This window comes from Vipera berus (assembly GCF_964194415.1).
Source record: "Vipera berus genome assembly, chromosome: 1".
Lineage (NCBI taxonomy): Eukaryota > Metazoa > Chordata > Lepidosauria > Squamata > Viperidae > Vipera > Vipera berus.
In genome coordinates, this window is record NC_138202.1 from 322,651,664 (window position 1) to 322,663,842 (window position 12,179).

Below are 12,179 nucleotides of genomic sequence, written 5' to 3' on the forward strand. Positions count from 1 at the left end.
AAGAAATCATAATGATCCATTGGTAAGTGGCAGGCTGATGGAGAGTTCCATAAAAAGAACCCTCTGTGTATTATTTCATGCATTCCATCATCCACTCAATTCCCTTCCCTTTTTTGTTTCCCCATACATTCAATTTGGTGCTGCCTACCTAATCATAGAGGGTGAAGGTGAGCATTGCATTTCCAAGTGTGCTCATGTTCTGTGTTTGTAATGAATATGCCTTTCAATCTGACAGTGTTACGATAAACTTGAAAACTTTGCCATTTTTTAAATAGTTGTGTATATCATAAGTACCTTATGATATACACAGCAATTGAATACTCTTTGCATTAAATGTAATCAGCTTAACATTCAGAAACTCCAGCTATATGTCCCTTGCTATATAAGGAAATAACCAATTATTTCTAGGAAGTTCAGACTCCTCTGACAATTGTTTGGGTTTGATATTTGAATATGTGTTTTTGGTTCTTGTGGGGCCACATTACTAGCTGTCCAGGGCTACATGCAGCCCATAGGTTGTGAGAGTTTTTTGTTCTGCAGCCCCCAATGCCCTTCTTATACATGATTGCCAAAAATGAGGGTACTATCAGACTCACTAAAATTGTAATGTGTGTCCTAAAATAAACACCAATTTTATTCCCCCAATCCTGAAAGAAAAAATAAATGAATTACTCTCCCGGTCAGCCTATCTTGTTAAAATTCAACCCATAAAAAAGGGGAGAAGTATGGCTTTATGTTATGCTGTATCAATGAGTTTACAGCTTGAATCTGTGGCTCTTTGTTCTGTGATTGCTGAATTTCCTCTCTTCTTTGTGGACGTTTTTAAGTACAATTCTGGAGTTACCAATTCTGTGTTATCCTAATTGAATAAGCATGATTTATAAGCAAATGTGGATATTCTCTTAAGTCCTGGAATTGCAGTTTATCCCACCACATATATCTAAGAGTAGCTGCTCTGTGTGCCTCACTGTCGTTTTCTGGCCTGCTTATAGGAACTGCATGACAAGAATGATGAGCTGCAGATGGAGGTGGAAAAACTGAGATCCCTGCTGCTGCGTGCAAAGAAGCCTAACCTAGCATCCTGCAAAATGAAGACCGACAACATTGGAGAAAGGCCCTTGACTGGAAATGAAAAAGCTAGCATTAGAGGTGGGTAATGCAAGTCAGGCATGGTTCTTCAGAAGAGCTTTCTGCATCCTGCTGAAATCTGGATGTATTGCATGCCTGATCCCAGAGTTGCCCACATAAAGGGACATTCTAGAAGATGATCCAACACATCTGGACTTCACCAGGATGGGAAAGACTCTTCATGCAAGGAGACATTCAGGGCCATTCAACATGGTGAGAAGGGTTTTAAGCCTTTAAAGTTTTCTGTTCTATGACACGTTTCTTCCACTTCAAGTTAGGGAAAGCGGTTGAGCACAGACACTACTGTGTTACTGTCTGGGTGTCCTGCTGCTACAATTCAGTGCTAAAGCTAAAGATGCATTTATTTTATTATTTATTGCATCCAATCTTGATTTGCTCTACGGCTAGAAGATGAAGGCTACAAGTTCTCTTTTCATATTAAAACAGTTTTTAACTATATTTAATAATTGAATATGTTTCTTTTAAGACAACATTGAAAAGGACGATCATTTTCTTGGCTACCAGCACCTACCAACTACAGGCCAAAATGGTAAGGGATGATTGTCTAAAATCTCCCAAGCACTATAGCATCCTAGAATTTAAATAACCCTAATCTAATCCAATTCATTCCCTTATGAGTAAGATACCAGTATCAAAACCATAATTTATAATTTTTTCTTGATTCTTCCAACGTATAACCCTTATGTTTTTCCCAAATAACATTGTTTAGGGCTGTGGTTATTTTCCCCCCCCATAGATGTGATATAACCTCCATAATTTAAATCTTGTAGTTAGAGGTTAACCAGTGTTTATTTTCTTGTCTCTCATGTTTTTCTAATAATAAATTTACTTATAGATGACACTTTCATAACATCTGAACCCTATTCAATAAGTATAGAAACAGAACTTCTGGTGGAACAGTTAAAAGAACAGAATCAAAGTATGAAAACAGAGCTAGAAACTAAGGTGAGTAGGAAAACTCAAAACTTAGAATCCAATCTACTGTATAATCAGCAGAACTCAAAAAGTTTGCATGAAATATCTCCACAGAATAGTTTCAATAGAGGCACTGTTGAATTATCCAGAGTCTTCTAAGTTTTGTTAGTACAATGGCAATCATCATTTCTCCAATCTGAGTAAAAATTTGTATCTTAACTCATTTATACAAGTTGTTCAGCTTTTTGAAATCACTCTGATAAATGAGAGGATTTCTGAGTGTAATTTCATAATGGAGAATAGGTATGGTCTAAACAAATTGATAATTAATTCCTGCAATCCATACAAATTCCAGAAGAACAAAATACTGTTTTTTTAAAGATAGCTATTGATTTGTATATAAATTCTATGCACTGGAAATGTCAAATTTCTTGGGTAAGGAAAGCATTTAAACTTTAAATAAATATTCTGAAATGGTTTCTGGTCTGTTTTTAATTTTTTTTTACTGTTCTAGGTCAATTATTATGAATGGGAAATACAACTATTAAAAAATAATTTTGAGAAAGAAAGGAAGGACATTGAGCAAAGTTTCAAGATCAAGATTAGTGAACTGGAAGAACAAAAGAATGCCTTGGAAGAACTGAATGTGAAATGCCAGGAAGTGATTGATGGTTTGAAAAGCCAAGTTCAGAAGCTAGATCCTATCCAAGAGACGAAGAGATTTGAGAAGGAGAGGGCAGAAATGGAGCAGTGCTATGCTAAAGAAATTTCAAACTTAGGTCAGAGGCTGGCCCAGGAAAGGGAAAGATTGGAAGATGACTTGAAGATAAAGCATGAAATGGAGATACATTTTATGAGGTTCGGAAGCATTATATTCTTAGGATTCTAAATATGGGTACTTGCCAGTACCAATAGTAATTCTTTATGCATACATAGGAAACGTTCTGCTATGTTAATACATGAAGTTGAATCTTTAAATGGAAAGTAAAAGTATACTTTCTGTATACTTTTGTATACAAGTATAATTTCTGGTGTCTTTGAGGACCCATTGATGTAGTTTTCTTGGCAATAATAAAGAAGCAGTTTGTTACTGGTTTCTTTTATAATGCTTTTCAGTTTCCCAGCCTAGACTATAGCCCTGACATTCCTTGGTATCCTCCTTGGTTGTATAAACAGACACAACCCTGCTTGGCTTCAAAGCCTAGCCAAGATCAAGCAGGTGCTACCATTTGCTGATACAGCTTAGGAAGAGAGCAATAACATAGCAACATCTTTCCTTAGTAATAAGACAACTGTCTTTTCATCGTGTATCAAAATGATTGTGAAATGTGATAATCAGAACTAGGAAGTTGTTAGTCGGTATTTCTTTGAGTTATTCTTTATATACAGCCTAATTAACTTTTGTATTTTCAAAAAATAACAAAACTCAGTTCACAGAAATTATCTTTTACTTGTTATAAATTGTATGCTGCCTTTTTAAGGTGGCTCCCTAGTGACTACCTTGGCTTATAATTAACTCTATAAAGCGCTTAGAGTTTTTAAAAGCCTGCCAATAGAAGTTAGACTAGGTTTTATGAAAGCAGAGGCTTTCAACATACAACTTGAAGTTTGACTCGGGAGAGATGGGGGGGCAGAGCACACAATGTTTACCTTTAATTTCCTATTCCATGAATATTAATCTTATACAGGCATCCATTGTCAGATAGAAATCTTAGCAAAAGGAATACAAGTAGTCCTTGACTTATGACCACAATTGAGCCCAAGATTTCTGTTGTTAAGTGAGACATTTGTTAAGTGAATTTTGCCCTGTTTTATGACCTTTCTTGCCTCAGTTGTTAAGCAAATCACTGCAACTGATAAGTTAGTAACCCGATTATTAAGTGAATCTGGCTTCCCCATTTACTTTGCTTGTCAGAAGGTCGCCAAAGGGGATCCCATGACCCATTGATGTAGTTTTCTTGGCAATAATAAAGAAGCAGTTTGTTACTGGTTTCTTTTATAATGCTTTTCAGTTTCCCAGCCTAGACTATAGCCCTGACATTCCTTGGTATCCTCCTTGGTTGTATAAACAGACACAACCCTGCTTGGCTTCAAAGCCTAGCCAAGATCAAGCAGGTGCTACCATTTGCTGATACAGCTTAGGAAGAGAGCAATAACATAGCAACATCTTTCCTTAGTAATAAGACAACTGTCTTTTCATCGTGTATCAAAATGATTGTGAAATGTGATAATCAGAACTAGGAAGTTGTTAGTCGGTATTTCTTTGAGTTATTCTTTATATACAGCCTAATTAACTTTTGTATTTTCAAAAAATAACAAAACTCAGTTCACAGAAATTATCTTTTACTTGTTATAAATTGTATGCTGCCTTTTTAAGGTGGCTCCCTAGTGACTACCTTGGCTTATAATTAACTCTATAAAGCGCTTAGAGTTTTTAAAAGCCTGCCAATAGAAGTTAGACTAGGTTTTATGAAAGCAGAGGCTTTCAACATACAACTTGAAGTTTGACTCGGGAGAGATGGGGGGGCAGAGCACACAATGTTTACCTTTAATTTCCTATTCCATGAATATTAATCTTATACAGGCATCCATTGTCAGATAGAAATCTTAGCAAAAGGAATACAAGTAGTCCTTGACTTATGACCACAATTGAGCCCAAGATTTCTGTTGTTAAGTGAGACATTTGTTAAGTGAATTTTGCCCTGTTTTATGACCTTTCTTGCCTCAGTTGTTAAGCAAATCACTGCAACTGATAAGTTAGTAACCCGATTATTAAGTGAATCTGGCTTCCCCATTTACTTTGCTTGTCAGAAGGTCGCCAAAGGGGATCCCATGACCCCCAGGGACACTGCAACCATCATAAGTATGAACAAGTTGTCAAGCATTAGAATTTTGATCACGTGATTATGGAGATGCTGCAAAGGCCATAACTGAAAAATAGTCATAAGTCACATTTTTTCAGTGCCATTGTAACTTTGAACAGTTACTAAATGAACATCTATAAGTCGAGGACTACCTGTACTTGAGAATATTGCCAGCTCCATCAAAATTAGACATGGCTCAGTTAAACCTGTCTTGAACCAGTTCAGTGTTGTAAACTAGAATTATAGAGGTACAGCAAAGCCATGAAAGACCATTTAGAGTGATTCCAAATCTCATTTTAATATTGATACACAAAGTATGCTTCATTTAATTATTTTTTTTTCCAGAAAGCACATTGATGAATTGAAAATGGAAAAAGAGAAGATGATGTCTGAAATAAAAGAATTAAATGACTTGGTAAATATATAAAGTGGCTAGAGTACCATTTGATCTGCCTTCTCACAGAGCCTGAATTTGAAACAGTGCAGTACTAGAAAGCTCAAAAGCCAAGAAGTTATAAATTTCAGTCAAAAATAGGTGGAAAGGGCAGGGGGACATTTTAGAAGGATGAAACCATTATATGTTTTGCATGATTTATCTATGACACCTTTTTTTTTTAAAAAAAGGATCCAGTAGCAGGTGATGAGAAGGATCTGTACCTGAATTTGTGAAGAACTTGTACCAGCTATTGAAATATGGAAACTGGCTGTTTTCAAATGGGACTCTTGCTAATTATCCAGGAATTTAAACAGAAGCTTTTCCCAGTCATATTTGGACATTATCAGGATTGAAACAGGGACCTTTTACATGCAATATATATGGGTCTTCCCAAGGATTGATAGCGCTGGACTTCATGGAAAAAATAACTTGTGTGCATATAAGGTTGATTGCTGAGTTCCTAGATACATTTCAGCAGTTATTTTTCTTGCATCTTCAGTCAGGTGATAATTATCCAGATACAAACAAAACTAAAAAGAATTGGGCAATTTTAGAAAGTGGTTGGATAATCTAAGTATCAGTACTTCTAATTTTATCCATGTAACCAATGCTACCAAGGTCCACTTGAGAAACATTGGCTGGATTTGTACATTGTATTAATCCATAAGGTTTTTGAGTTTGATTTGGCAGTTTATAGTTTATTGAATAATCCATGGTTAAACAATTAGTGGATTCATACACTATATGAATACAGTCAATGTGTTGCCCAGTAAAGCTGTCTGATGAACTGTTTGAATTTCTAGTGCTAAAATGATCGCTGTGTACTTTCAAAAGTTTATCATTAAAAATAATATTTACAATCCCCTAAAGCTTTTGAGAATTAAGAATTATAGATTTTGCTTTAATACTTTGTATATAGGTTTACATTACTTGCCCTACCATCAAAAATTCAGTTAATGTATTTTTTTTTAAAAAAAGCAATGTCCTTTAGTTCTAGGAGTTTTCCTCTTTCCTCCCATCCTTTCTCCAAGAAATCTCTGTAGCAATATGACCAACCCCTACTGATCTAAAACTTGAATATAGGAAATCCCTACCTGATCCCTTGGGTAATTTATAATCTTGTTTTGTGTATGCACAAATGTGATTACGATGAATATCACGACACTGAATGCCTGAAATCTTGTTTCAGAACAAATGCTACAAAGAGGACATCTTACAGCTGAACGCTAGGTCTGCTCAGCTAAACCATGAATATGTTGAATTAAGCAGCAAGAATAAAGCCGGTCAGAAAACAATCAAGATACTGAATCAGAGGTTTGTTGAATTGGAGAGACAAAAAGAACAAGAAGCTAAGATAGCCAAGCAATTTCGGGAGGCCTCTGCTGAGCTGAAAAAGGAGCATTTTCAGCAGGAGTTGACATGGCAGGGTGAAAAGGACATGCTAGATCAAGACCTGAAATCAGGAAAGGAAAAGGTAAGGCTGATCTAGGAGAGGTCACTGTGTTGTAAGATGACACTTCATAATGTTGTACTACAGTGATGGACAATCTGAGGCCTCAGGGCTGCAGGTAGATGTTCAGTCCTTTTGCAGCCGTTTTAGTTCCTCTGGTCATGATTTCTAAAAATTGATTGCACAGATACTATTTTGTGGTGGAGAGCAGATGAAAACCAGTGTAAGCTCTAAAATAGCCACATTACAGCTGAGAAAAAGTAAATTTCCCAAATTTCCATCTCAAACGTGTGATATGGCCCTGCCTACTTTGCCCCCAAGTGTTAAATGTAGCCTGTGGCATCAAACAACTGGTCACCTCTGCTGTAGTATTTCATGTAGAAAAATCTGTGTCATGTTGGACAAGGCAAGGTAGCATTTAGGTAACATATCTATTACGGAGATCATGAATATAAGACTATTTTGCCTAACTATTTTGACTTTTAGCCTTGCTTTTTAACCTGGTGTAGGATTATGATGATTTAGTTGATTGAAGGGCAATATTTGCTGCCAGAGATAAAGTAAATAATAATACAGGCAGTCCTCAACTTACAATCATTCATTTACCAACTGACTGAAGTTACAACAGCAATGAATGAATGGTGCTCACAATCGATCCTTGGATTTCTGGCTATCCAAGCACCCTTGTAGTCATATGACTGTAATATGGATGTTTGGGAAACCTGTTCACAAGAATGACCGGTTGCCAAGTGCCCCACAATCGCATTTGCCACATTCCTAGAAAGCCAATGAGAAAATTGGTAGGCAAAATGGGAGATCACTGGGATAAATCTTCCCCGCAACAAACACTACCCAGCCCCTCTGCACTCACTATGCCAGGCATTTATGCAACTCCATGTACCCTCCTTGACCTGTGCAGCACTTCTCACGCATCTTCATGCACCCTCCTGGACCCACACAGCACCTCTTGTGCACTCCACATACCCTCCCTGACCTATGTGCTCCCCCCAGCATATAGTCTTGCATCCCCGTGTACCATTCTGACCTGTGCAGTGCTTCTCATGGATGCCAGCACACCCTCCTTGACCTGTATGAGGCCTCTGGCACACTCTCACTTACACACATCAACTCATGCTCTCCTGCACACCCTTCTTGATCTGTGTGGCATCCCTGCATACATCTCCTGATCAGTGCAGACCAGTTTTCACACCTGCCCACCTACTCTCCCCCTACCACATCTCTCACATATTGTCTCTGACCTTCCCCTTGCTCCCTCTTCCTCTTGCTCCCTCCCAGCAGCAGCCAGTTACCTGCTTATGGTCCTTCCAACTTCCTCCTGACTTCCTCACTGTTGTGTGAAGTTGGCAGGAAGATACCTTGCCTAACAACCGTGGGATTCAGTTAACAATAGTAATTGATAGATTGATAGATTACTGTTGCTAAGCAGTGCAGTTGCCCTTTACAACTGCATCACTTGCTGACAGAAATTCCCAATTCTCATTGTAAATCGAGGACTACCTGTACACTAAAATATTACTATAAATAATGTTTAGACAATATGCCTAATTAAAATACAAAGAATCCAAATTTGGGTGTAGCACTATTCCATGAGTTGAGTTGTAATCTAGAAATTGTTTCCAAATAAGATTATATATCAGATTTAATTTTAGATAAAAAGTTAATTTTAAAAAATTAGCATTTATTTTACATATTGAGTGGAATTGACTTTTAGAATGATTTTTGTTATGCAAATATCTTGACTTGTCTTTTTCTCTCACAATGTAGCTGTCAGAAGCTAACATCAGATTAAACCAAGCTGAGTCTCAGCATGCCCATGAATTGCAACAACTAAAAACCCAGATGGACAATACAGTACCTAAGGATCATCTTGTTGAGCTTGAAACCAGATTGGCAGAAGAACAGAAAACAGTCAGAAAGTTGCAAGGAGATCTATACTTACAGGCCGAACAAATGAAATGGCAACTGGCTATTTATCAGGTAAGAAGGAAGTTTATTTAAGCCTTCGTTTAGGTTCCTACCAAGAATGCAGTTGCTGATGTGATGAATAGAAATAAACTGCTTAACTTGTTTTACCATGGTTTGTTGAATAAGTCATAGTGGGCCTTTTAACACATGTCTAAGGCTTAAACCAAAAGTTACAACTGCAGTGGCTAGATTCACACAACACATTGAGCTTAAACCAGAAGCAATGTGGTTTCTCTCATTCTGAGAGAAGTCTCAGACTGGTACATTCTCCTTTTCCTCTCCTTAGGAGAAATAATCTACAAATCAATCTCAGTAGCTACTTTTTTACTGTGATTTTAAATTGTGGTATAAATGCTGGGCAATTGCTTAATAGTTAAGGGGATAAAAACCTCTGATGAAAACAGTGTAGGTAACTAAAGCTTGCTTTTACAAGGAAACTCAGAAACAAATGTTGTGGTTAATGTTTCTTATCTAAAATGACTCATAAATATTTATAGTGCAATACCAGAAATTTGGGACTACCTTCACTACTAAATTTACAAGTATGATGAATAGCTTAGGGCACATGTCGGCAACCCGCGGCTCCGGAGCCGCATGCGGCTCTTTAAGCCGTCTCCTGCGGCTCCCAGTCGCCCAGTGCGCGCGCACCTCTCTGAATGGGCGGAGGTGCGCGCGCACCACTCCAAAGGTTTGGAGAGCTGCGCGCCCACCTCCGCCCGATAACCCGTTTGGAGACCTGCTGCTGCTGGTTTAGAAAGCTGCCGCGGCCCGTTTGCAGGCGGTGGCTTTGCAAATGGGCCGCGGCAGCTTTCTAAACCAGCGGCAACGGGTTATCAGGCGGAGGTGCGCGCGCACCTCTCCAAAGGTTTGGAGAGCTGCGCGCCCACCTCTCCGAACGGGCCGCAGTTTGGAGGTCCCGGGGGGTGGCTCCGGCAGCGCCCGGCCTAAGGCGGTGCCGCAACCCAGCGCCCGTCACCAGGGAGACCTGTCGCCGCTGGCGTGCAGGTGCGTCCACATAAAAAAAAGTGGGAGCCGCGCGCATGCATCCATGCACACGCATGCGCAAAAAACAAAACATTTTGTGCATGCACAAAATGTTTTGTTTTTGCGCATGCACGTGGGTGGATGCACGCGCACGGCTCCCACTTTTTTTTATGTGTGATGGAACCGGTTCCCAGTGGCTCTTTTGCTTTTTCAGGTTGCCGACCCCTGGCTTAGGGCTTTAGGCTATTCCTTTTGAAATATAAAGTATCTTGTAGCAACTTTGCAATCAGCAGTTGTTCTCGGGCCATTCCTTTATTCATTCATGGTTAAATTGTGTTGGGATGTACAGTAAACGATGCTCAGAATTTATGCTCTTCTTTCTGCAGGAAGAATATGAAAACTCACATAGATTAATGGAGGAGAAGTTGGGGGAGGTAGAAATGAATTTGAAGAATACACAAATGTTGCTTCAGGAAAAGATGTCCCAACTTAAGGAACAAGTGAGCGCAAGAGTGGTTTTTTTGCTTTCTATGCATGGAGCAGAAATAGATTGTTAGAAATGGACAAATCGTTGTCTATTGCTTGCAGTTTTAAAACAGTATATAGACAAAAGTTTTCTGGAGTGCATTGCAGTATATACATTAAATTACCCTAAAGTATTTGCCTTCCCTCAATCAACAGACCACATTGAATATTGTGCAAGCAGATTTCTAACCATTCACTCTACATACTCACCTGCACAAGTTCCAAATTAAAGAACAGAGAATGAAAAATTTATTTCATTACCTATCCCAAACATTATTACTTCCTTTTAACATATTTCAGCTTGTATGTTTGTACTCCCAGTCATTTTCTGAGCAACATTGTTCAGTAGTTGCCACTGCCTTCTTCCTAGGCTTAAGAGAGAGTGATTGGCCCAAACTCACCCACCTGGCTTTGTATCTAAAGCAGTAATAAAACTCCGGCTCTTCTGTTTTCTAGCCCATGCCTTTAAACACTACCTCAAACTGTCTCTCCTAACTTTGAAATTGGTTACTAATTATTATTGCTCAAAGTTTCATCTGAAGAACCATTATTTTAATAAACTGTGAAATAAAGTGGTTTTTTCAGGATTTTTAGGGGCATAGCATAATTTATTGAGTTACTTTACATGGAATCTCTTCAGAATGAATCAATCTGGCAATGAAGTTTAAAAGATCTTTTTAATTTAGATAAATATTAAACACACTGTAAACTGCTGTTTTGTTACTGGTGTATCTGAATAGTAATTAATAGTAATTAATGGAATGTTCATTCCCTTTTCAGTTTGAAAAACATGCCAAGTCTAATCTATTGCTGAAGGACCTGTATGTGAAGAATGCACATCTGATGAAAATGCTGCAAGTTACAGAACAGATGCAGAAGAGCACAGAAAATAGGAACTTAATTCTAGAAGAAAAAATTTCATCCCTCAATAAGCTAGTTGGGGAAATCACATTTGCATCTCAATGAATTATTCATTTAAATGAATCAGTTTCCATGAAGCTGTTTTAAGTGGCAATCAGTAGTAAAGATGTTAATTGGTCACATTTGTTCTACATATTTCAGACTGAATACAAAAAAAACTATTCATTTCTCATGGACAGCACTCTATGAGATATCCACTACTTCAGAATAGGGAAAGTACAAATGCTGGCTAAAAAAAATTGGAGAAAAGCAAATAAATATCTCAAAGGTGCTTTTTCAAGAGGCAACTGGACTTTCTTGTTTTTCTTTGAAGACATTTCGCTCCTCAAAGAAAAACAAGAAAGTCCAGTTGCCTCTTGAAAAACCACCTTTGAGGCAACCATGACCTGGAGGACTGAGAATCTCCATAGACAGGTAAGCAAATACATTTTTTGGAATTCTGAAGATGGAGAAACACAAGGTTTACAGCAATAAACACCCAATTTTTTCCAATGGAAAAGTTTAACCATTTAGTGTCTTATGGATAATTTTCACAGAAACGAGATCTCGTATCATTTGGGGACTGGACATTTCTTGTGATTTCAACTTCTTGTCCCTCTGTCTATACACTGGCTAAAGAGTATGCAAATGTGTGTGTACATACACACAGTTTTATGCAAGTGTAAAATATTATTCATTGAATTAATGTGGTATTTTATTTTAACAGAACTGTAAACAAAAACCCAATGAACCACCCCCCTTATTGTTTTTTTTTGCTTTAGGTGTCTGGAACATTTTAATTAAACAGAATCTCTATAGTTTGTTCTCACTTGATGGTTTTTTATTGTATAAATGGCTTTGCTACGGAGACATATGTTCCTTTTGCTAGGGTGGCAAAAAATATTCATATTCATCCTCTGACTTTAATGGCCACAGCAGATACTGTGTGTTGTGCCACCAATGCACTCTT

The 12,179-nt window shown here is 38.0% G+C and overlaps 1 protein-coding gene across 1 annotated transcript in view; it reads left to right on the forward strand.

Annotated features, from left to right (window-relative positions):
• The window catches only part of NINL (ninein like), a 39,431-nt gene extending 27,404 nt beyond the window's left edge, over positions 1-12,027 (forward strand). The window contains exons 14-22 of the mRNA XM_081313710.1: positions 993-1,149; positions 1,616-1,678; positions 1,985-2,094; positions 2,579-2,922; positions 5,274-5,343; positions 6,554-6,838; positions 8,600-8,812; positions 10,171-10,284; positions 11,090-12,027. Coding sequence (XP_081169836.1) covers positions 993-1,149; positions 1,616-1,678; positions 1,985-2,094; positions 2,579-2,922; positions 5,274-5,343; positions 6,554-6,838; positions 8,600-8,812; positions 10,171-10,284; positions 11,090-11,275 — 1,542 coding nt within the window. The 3' untranslated portion in view covers positions 11,276-12,027. The remainder of the gene's footprint in view (positions 1-992; positions 1,150-1,615; positions 1,679-1,984; positions 2,095-2,578; positions 2,923-5,273; positions 5,344-6,553; positions 6,839-8,599; positions 8,813-10,170; positions 10,285-11,089) is intronic.
• The last annotated feature ends 152 nt before the right edge of the window (positions 12,028-12,179 follow it).